The sequence below is a fragment of the Sitophilus oryzae genome, unplaced genomic scaffold, assembly GCF_002938485.1.
Source record: "Sitophilus oryzae breed Bouriz unplaced genomic scaffold, Soryzae_2.0 scaffold_1431_pilon_pilon, whole genome shotgun sequence".
In the NCBI taxonomy this organism is placed as follows: Eukaryota; Metazoa; Arthropoda; class Insecta; order Coleoptera; family Curculionidae; genus Sitophilus; species Sitophilus oryzae.
In genome coordinates this window covers 136,576-145,528 of record NW_022146095.1, presented here as the reverse complement: position 1 = coordinate 145,528, position 8,953 = coordinate 136,576, and the positions used below count along the sequence as shown (strand labels likewise).

At 32.5% G+C, this 8,953-nt stretch overlaps 1 protein-coding gene across 1 annotated transcript; it reads left to right on the top strand.

The window, feature by feature from the left end:
- The first annotated feature begins 359 nt into the window (after positions 1–359).
- On the top strand, positions 360–6,601 carry LOC115876340. Its single transcript, XM_030892074.1, has 2 exons — positions 360–365; positions 5,828–6,601. Exons 1-2 carry the CDS (start codon positions 360–362, stop codon positions 6,599–6,601), a joined length of 780 nt encoding a protein of 259 aa, XP_030747934.1.
- The last annotated feature ends 2,352 nt before the right edge of the window (positions 6,602–8,953 follow it).

Genomic DNA, 8,953 nt, shown 5'->3' with positions numbered 1-8,953 from the left:
CTAGCTCTCCGCGTATTTCCGATGATTTGGTGGTCCAGGATTCCACTCAATAAAAAATTATTGAGGAGACAATTGTATACAGCTAATTATTTTTTTGTGTGGGTTGCTATTACTTTGCTCTGTCATATTTTTGAAAGACGAGCTGTGGGAGTTTTTGCTTTGTGTATTCTGCGTCTAGTTTCTATTTACAGTTGCCGTCGTCCTTTATATTTGAGCCGAGATAAACATAAGAATGTAACACACGAGATAAACCGTTAATATTAATATAATTAAAAACATATATGTGTATACGAGGTGCATCTTAAAAGTGGCTCAGCCCTATAACTTTTTTATTTCTTCAGATAAAAAAGAGACTTAGTATGTTGGTAAGTATAACATAAATTAGGATTGATTGACGTATTCAGTTTTATTGTTCTTGGTTACTTCCTGTTTCACCGGAAATGACAACTTTTGATTTTTAAATGGCACCCTCGGTATATTTCTACTTTATTCAATAGAAAATGATACTCTGAATAGAAAGAGAACTTTTGACATTTTCGCATATGGTTTATTTGAAATTGTAACATGAGGTTCATAACGACAATTTGACTCGAAATTCCAAGTGTGTAGTATCAAATTATTCGTAAAAAATGCTTTCTTCCAAATATGCTAACGAGCCACCCTAGTTCCATTTGAAAAAATTGAGATATGATTCAAAATACGATTTGGGCATCTTTTAACCGACCAGAACATGACACGAAAAATATTAGACGACCAAATCTAATTTTTGGAAAGTTCCTTGATTAAAAATTGGGATTTTCAACACAGCCATGGCAGTTTAGATTAATAATTTTAATATTTAAAATACGATTTTTTAAGCGAAAATGTCAAAAGTTGACATATGATATCTTATTCTAGTGTCGTTTTCTATAGAATAAAGTAGAAGTATACCGAGGGTACAATTCAAAAATCAAAAATTCTAGTCATTTCCGGTGAAACAGGAAGTGAGCGCAAAAACAATTGAATACGTCAATCAATCCTAATTTATGGTATAATATACTAACATCTGGTTTCTTTTTTCTGAAAAATAAAAAAGTTATAGGAGTGAGCCACTTTTGAGACGCACCCCATATAAATTATGTAAATTAACCTTTATTTCGTATTTAAAACTAACAAAATTCATATTTATTTATTATATTGTTTGCATGTCACGTATGTAATCATATGGTGGTAAATTTTAGATTATAGTAGTAGTACGCAAGAACCCCACCACCATTACACTCTGCCTAATAGTTGCCGATTAACACCCAAATGTATTCCATCCTATTCTGATATTTAAGAATAGAAATAATAAATGTTAACATGGATTAGAAAAATAGCGATACACAGGGGCGTATACAAGAATCTACACTGATAAAAAAGATAGACTTGAACTAAAGTCGTCATCGTTCTTGAAAAAAAAATTTAGTGGCAAGAGAATTTATTTTAGCGTAAAAGAAAATATTTTGCCTGAAGAAAAACTCTCTTAATTCAAGAAAACTGGTTCTCTTGAAAAATTCGAAAATTTCTCTTGAATCTATTTTCATTCAACCAAGTGCAAGTTACTTTGTTTTAAGATATTAAGAAAAATACGCTAGGAAGTACTTCATTCAAGAAACATGGCCATTTTTCCAATAGCTAAATACTCTTTTGATGAAAAATAATAACGACACGCAACACGCAAAGACGATGACGAAGGACGGTATATACAATCAGTCGGCAGTCCGATCAGTCGTACGTCGCATTTCATAGGTCGCACATCATAGTACGCACGGGTTTTGTTGCTTGGAATTTTCCACTTGGAATTTTGCATTATTTGCTTTTTAAACGCATATAGTATAACAAATTAGTGATCGTTACTAATATACATTTGCCATTTTTTATGGACAAATTTTAGGATATATGAATTCTCAAAGGAGTTTCTGAAAAAATGGAAATTAGAGCATTTATTTGCTATATTTGAAGGTAAGAGACATTTACCTAATGCACCTGTTTAGATAATGCATACATGACTATAGATAGTATAAGAATATAGGTATCGATTTTTTAAATGCAAATAATTACAAAAACTTTAGAATTTCAAGTCGTCGTATTAAAAAATTAAAAATGTGACCAAAGCTTATAATTTTAATAATTTATTTGCTTTACTTTTATTAATCGTGATGTAACATTTTTTTGTAATTTGTAGAGTGATGAACCATCCCAAAAAATACCAACTAGTGAAGAAGCAGAAATAACTACTATCGAGGAAAATAATATCACTTTACTTACTACAGACCAGGAAAACCTAAAGTTATCAGAAAATAATATACCTCGTAATATGCCTGTATATGATGTATAGACTTCTCTTAGATCAAAATAAATTTTAGTTGAGTCAATAGTATTCGCTATTGGTTTAAGAAAAGTGTATCTTTAATCAAGAAATGTCCCTTTTCAGTCAAACATTTTTGCATGAATCAAAGAGACTATTGTTCATGTAGCAAGAACTTCTTTGCATATTCATTTTGGGTCAAGAGTGAAATACTTTGGACAGATAGATTCATCTATTCTCTAAAGTAATTTTTTAAAGCTTATGAAAAGATAGTTAATGCTTTGGGCAAAGAAACGTCGTTCTTGGCCCTATTCAAGAGCGCCAATCTTTTGCGTCAAAGTCATATTCATTTCGACTGAGAGATCCTTTTTTTTCAGTGTATTTTCGGGAGGACCCAAATCAAAAGTAATATAGAATTTTATTTTTAGGACGCCATTTTTGGCCAAAAGTCTAATATTTAACGCAATTTACAGCTTTTATTGGAAGCCGGATTAGCCCCATAGGCTATGAAGCCGATAGAGCCCCATAGGTCACCCCCCTGTATCCACCGCTCCGCTGGCGATATACATGTAATTGAACAAAATGGGTTTCAAAAATTGATCGATTGAATCAGATTACAAGTTATCGATATACACGTAGTCATTGACTGAAAGTAAAAAATACTAAAATTTACAAAATATTATAATACTCACGTATTTTAAGATATAATCGAGGAATATATAATTTGCGATATTTGAGAGAAACACCCACATCTGTCCATTACCAAACCAAACGAGATGCATACGTTTTTAACTCCAATTTCTCAAAAAGCGAATATGATAATTCGTGGGCATTGTCTGATTGAAAACATGGGAAACGTGGATTTCATATGGGATGGAGGAACACGTCGAAATAAGATCGATAGGAGAATGTTTTATTCACTAGGCAAGCCGAGGCAAAAGGCTCTAGTTTTAGTAACTGAGTGATTGACCCGATTGAATGGAATAGGATAGATGGAAGACATGAATCATAAATACTATACAGCGTATAGCTTGCCGACAAAGAAAATCTTAGAAAAAATAATTTATTTACTTAATTAGATTTTAATATCGTGAACTTAGATTTTAATATCTTATTTTGAGAGAGTAAATCAAAAAATCCTGCATCAGGCACTCTTGATATTGTGTAACGGATAAGGGTAGTGTTGGAAAATGATGATCGACTGTAAATATCAAAATGTACACTAATAAAAACATAAACTATAAACACAAATCATCGAACTCTCTGACAAATCAGGAATAAGTATATGAATTAATAATTAATTAAATAATGATTTAAAAATAACTTCACGGATCTAGACCATGGACGGTAGTCAACTAGAGGCTGTCCTGTGATTTTCATATATAAATTATAAACCTGTACTTTAATATCTTTTGTTTCCTGGTGATGCGGCAAAAAGTAAATAAAAGTCTAACTTCTATTATAATAATTTATTATTGAAGCTAATAAAACTTTTTAGATGAGTTCAACTACGGTTGCTACCATAGTATTACTATTTAGCACCGGTTTTGCTAGCGGAGACATAATTGGGGCTATTTCGATTATAACAAGATTTTTTCAAAGATACATAATTATAATTTTAGAAGATGCTCATAACAAATTTAAGTACTAGTTGATTAAAACAAGTATACTATTAATATTGGAAATTATAATTATTTATCCTCTCATAGTATATATGCATATTTAATTTTTTTGATCACGTAAAGGGCACACTGCTTACGCATTTGTTTCGTCAAGCTACTTGAGTCCATTTTTGCTTTTGATCAAATCGGTGTGAGAAGTTGTAGAGCTATAAATTCATGTTTCGGGAGAGTTGAGTATTCGGGAAAGTTGAGTTATTGCATGTTATTGCACCCAACAACCACGTAATTATGCCGTCCTTTGCGTGTTAATATTTTTTTGACAGTTTTATTAACATTTGAAATTGTCACAACACAAAGCGACGCCGACGGCGACGCCCTGTTCGGATTCTTTTTTACTTAATTTTTACTACCCGAAACAGCGTTACATCGCACAACCATCGTATATACCTGAGTGTTTTGTTATTTCAATAACTGCACTATTAAACTAAAATACTGAAATATTATAACAAAGCCACGATTTTAATATTACTTTAATACGATCAACATCGGAACTGCGTGAAATACAGAGCGAAAACTTCTAATTTCTACCGTATCGAGCGCTGCGGCGGAATTTAGAGTATCAACTGAAATGCATCAAGCCTATAGGACCACAATATACATACATATATTTAAAGACTAGCGTGTACCAGCGACTTCGTTCGCGTCGAATTAATAATTTGTAATAGTGGTGATAAAGCAAAGCAAGAATTTCCATTAACATACAAACTGGATAAAATTTTCTCACATTTATTTCAGCATGAGAAAAACAATATGGCGATATTATTATATAACTTGGTAATATATGAGGGGTAGTTTCATCTCGTTGGAATGTGACTTTCGAAAAATCCGTTTGCCAAAAATAAGCTTTTTACGTCAAACAGTTCAAGCAGAATCGTAGTTAAGAAATTACCCAACTTTTTGGAACACCCTGTATGATTTTTTAAAAAAATTCAAAATATGTAAAAAAACCAAATAAATTATGCTTGTCCAAGCGTTTTCCCGAAAGACTAAGCGTTTTTTAAATAACAAATATTGTAATATTTGAGGGGCGTTTTCACCCTCTTGGAATTTGAGATTCGAGAAACTTATAATTATTTTATAAGTTTCCTCCTCATCGAACCTCTACACCCCACAGTCAATCCGTTTGCCAAAAATCAGCTTTAAACGTCAAGCGGTTTAAGCAGAATCGTGATTACTCAATGGTCATATTTTATGAAACACCCTGTATAAATTTATAAAAAATCTTAAAATATGTAAAGCAACAAAATAAAATATACGTGTTTAAGAGTTTTTCCGAAAAACTCACAGGTTTTTAAATAAAAAATATTTTAATATTTGAGGGATTAGTTTCACCCCCTTAGAATTAGAGTTTCGAAAAATCCCTTCTTATCGAACCTCTACACCGTAAAGTCAATCTGTTTTCCAAAAATCAGCTTTTTACGTCAACCGCTTTAAGCAGGATCGTAATCAATGACCAAATTTTTCGAAACACCCTGTATACATTTTTAAAAAATCTTAAAATATGTAAAAAACAAAATAAAATATACGTGTTTAAGCGTTTTTTTCGGAAACTTTACCGTTTTTTAAATAAAAAATATTGTAATATTTGAGGGGTGGTTTCACCCTCTTGGAACTGGAATTTCGAAAAATCCCTTCTTATCGAACCTCTACACCCTAGAATCAACCTGTATGCCAAAATTGAGCTTCTTACGTTGAGTGGTTTGAGCAGGATCGGGATTAATCAGTAGGTCAGTCACTTAAGGATTTTATATATTAGTATAGATAACAGTATCTTTTCTTGATTTAATATATTGAAATCATCCATTAATTAAAATAGCTAAGTTGGATAAACAAAGCCCAAGACATTTTGTTGACTGAGGACGACCACCATCCGGCTCTTATCGTTTCTTTGGAAGCCGGTCAGTCCAGAAAGCCCAATGCTCAGAAATTTGATAACACATATTATAATTTTCGAAGAGCCAATTTTCCTGATCTTTATGGCTATTTTGCTGAGTGTAATTGGGATTTCTTGGATGAAATCTCTGACGTGGATGCTGCTTGCGAGCGATTTTATGGGGTGATCTATAATGGGTTGGATTTGTTTGTACCTAAAACGTCCAAACGTAAAAGAAATTATCCTCCGTGGTATGGTTCAGATATAATTAAGCTTATTAAACTTAAAAATAATACATGGAAGACGTATAAACAATCAAAACAGAATTTTCACTTGGTAAAATTTAAGGAGCTTAGAGCGCAAATTAAGCAAAATATTAGTAAAAACTATAGTATATATTGTAGAGACGTTGAGGGTGGTCTAACTACTAACCCCAAGCAGTTTTGGCAATTTATAAATAATAAAAGTAAGTCTCGGTCGTTTCCTGAACAAATGAAGTTTAATGATGTCGAACTCAATGATACAAAATCAATAGCAGATGCATTTGCAGACTTTTTTCGATCGTCCTATATTGTATCAGGTAACGGTCATATTCGTGAAGGTAGCACTGAAATTAATTCTTCCTTTGGTGATATAACACTGAATCGGGTATCGGAGAGAGATATCTTGCAGTGCTTAAAAAAAAATGAAGCCCACCGGAGTGGTAGGACCCGATAAAGTACCCTCATTTCTGTTGAAAGATTGCGCAATAGTTTTTTCCTCCCCACTAACGAAATTATTTAATCTGTGCCAAACAGACAAATACGTTTCCTGTTATCTGGAAAACCTCAAAGATCATCCCAGTATTTAAAAAGAACGATAGAAATAATATTGAAAATTATAGACCTGTAACAATAATTTCTAATTTTTCCAAATGTTTAGAAATGGCGCATTGGCGTTCCTATGTTTACTATGGCGCATTGGCGTTCCAGGTGGGAGGTAGAATTTCACCAAATCAGCATGGTTTTATAAGGGGTCTAACTAATCGTTTAAGTATTACACAATTTATTGCTGACTCTATTGATACAAAGAGTCAGGTCGACGTTGTGTATACTGATTTTTCTAAAGCGTTTGACCGACTTGACCATGGGATCCTTCTTTACCATCTGGATCGGATTGGGTTTTCAGTTAACTTATTAATGTTGTTTCTATGAGTCCCATTTAAAAACAGATTGTTGAGGGTGGAGTATTGTGGCCAGAATTCGGTCGAACTGTGTGCTACTTCGGGTGTGTACCCCAGGGTCTATTCTGGAACCGTTATTGTTTAACATTTTTAAAACGGTGTCACTGATATAATTGATTTAAGTGTCTTACTGTATGCAGACGACATGAAGATATTTTCCCGCATTGATTCGCCTCATGATTGTGAACGGCTTCAGAGGTGTGTTGATCGATTAGTTGCATGGTGTTCATATAATAACTTACCATTGAACGTTGAAAAATGTAAAGTCATGTCTTATACCTTGAAATCGGAAACACAAATTTATAATTATTCTATCGGTGATACGATGATAGGTAGAGTATCTGTTTTTAAAGATTTGGGTGTCACATTTGACAGTAAACTATCTTTCGTTCAGCATATATCTGAAGTCGTTCAATCTTCGTTTAAGGCCTTGGGATTTATTGTGCGTAATACTAGAGATTTTAGCAATAGTAACACATTAAAACTACTCTATTATGCTTTTGTAAGATCAAAGCTAGAGTATGCATCAATTGTATGGTCGCCGTTTTATGCGGCACATATTAATGCTCTCGAGCAGGTACAGCGTCGTTTTCTGAAATATCTGAGTTTAAGAACTGATGGGGTTTACCCGCAAATTGGCTGCTGTCACAGCTCTTTATTGCAGAAACATTCTCTAGATTCCTTGGAGGTTCGACGGACAAATTCAGAGCTGAAATTTTTATACAAGTTATTACATAATGAAATTGATAGTCCGGATGTTCTCAGTCAAATCAATTTTCTGGTCCCACGTAGCTCTCGGTATAGCTTTACATTTTATGTGGCCTCCTCGCGCACAAATGTAAGTAAATATTCGCCATTGAAACGTATGCAGGATGCATATAATTTATATCAGTGTAATTTTGATATTTTCAGCTGCAGTTTGGCTTCGGTTGTGAGTTCAGTTTAGTGGTTTTTCTTGGTTTATATTGTTGTTGTTTTTTTTCATTGATATGTATTTTTTCTCATTGATGTTATTTTTTGTTTAATTTAATTATTTTGTATTGATTTTTTTTTGTGTGTAACCCACTCTGTAATTGGCGTAAGCTGTAGAGTGTTGTAGAAGAAATAAATAAATAAATAAATAAACAAAAATGAAATTTATTGAAAATATAAATTATAATTTAAATAATAAACGGTATAGTGTATAATCCACAGGAAATTAGCCTATTTAGTACGAGACACACATCCATGGTACATTGCCAACTATTTTAACAGGTTATTCATTAGATCGATTTGAATAATATCATTTCCGAGCAAAGAAAAATCGGGAAAAAGTGCCAAAAACAATGAGGTATTCGCAAGTTGTCAATATAGCCGATATTTTTAGCGCTTCATTCAGATTTATGAAGCAATAATTTACACTATCCTGCCAGAAGTCCGCTTACTTTACGACGATCGAGAAAATTTATTAGCTTCAGCTGGCCACCGCTACTGAGTTTTCTAAGTAGTTCTACAACGCATTATCGCCGATTAGGAAAGTTCGATTTATTTATTAATTGCAAAGAATTTTACGATGGGTACGAATAATCGACAGATGGTGCGTTCCAGTTTATTTAAAACTGTAGATATATGTATAAAAATATTATTCTGGTATATATCTAGACAAAACATATTTTATAATTATTTACATATTATACTTATGGTTTTATGTATTACTAGCCACAAATTACTTAGCAAATAAAATAAAAAGTCAAATAATTTAGCCACAAATTATTTAGCAAATAAAATAAAAAGTCAAATAATTAAGCCACAAATTAGTTATTAATAAAAAGTCAAATAATTTAGCCACAAATTACTTAGCAAATAAA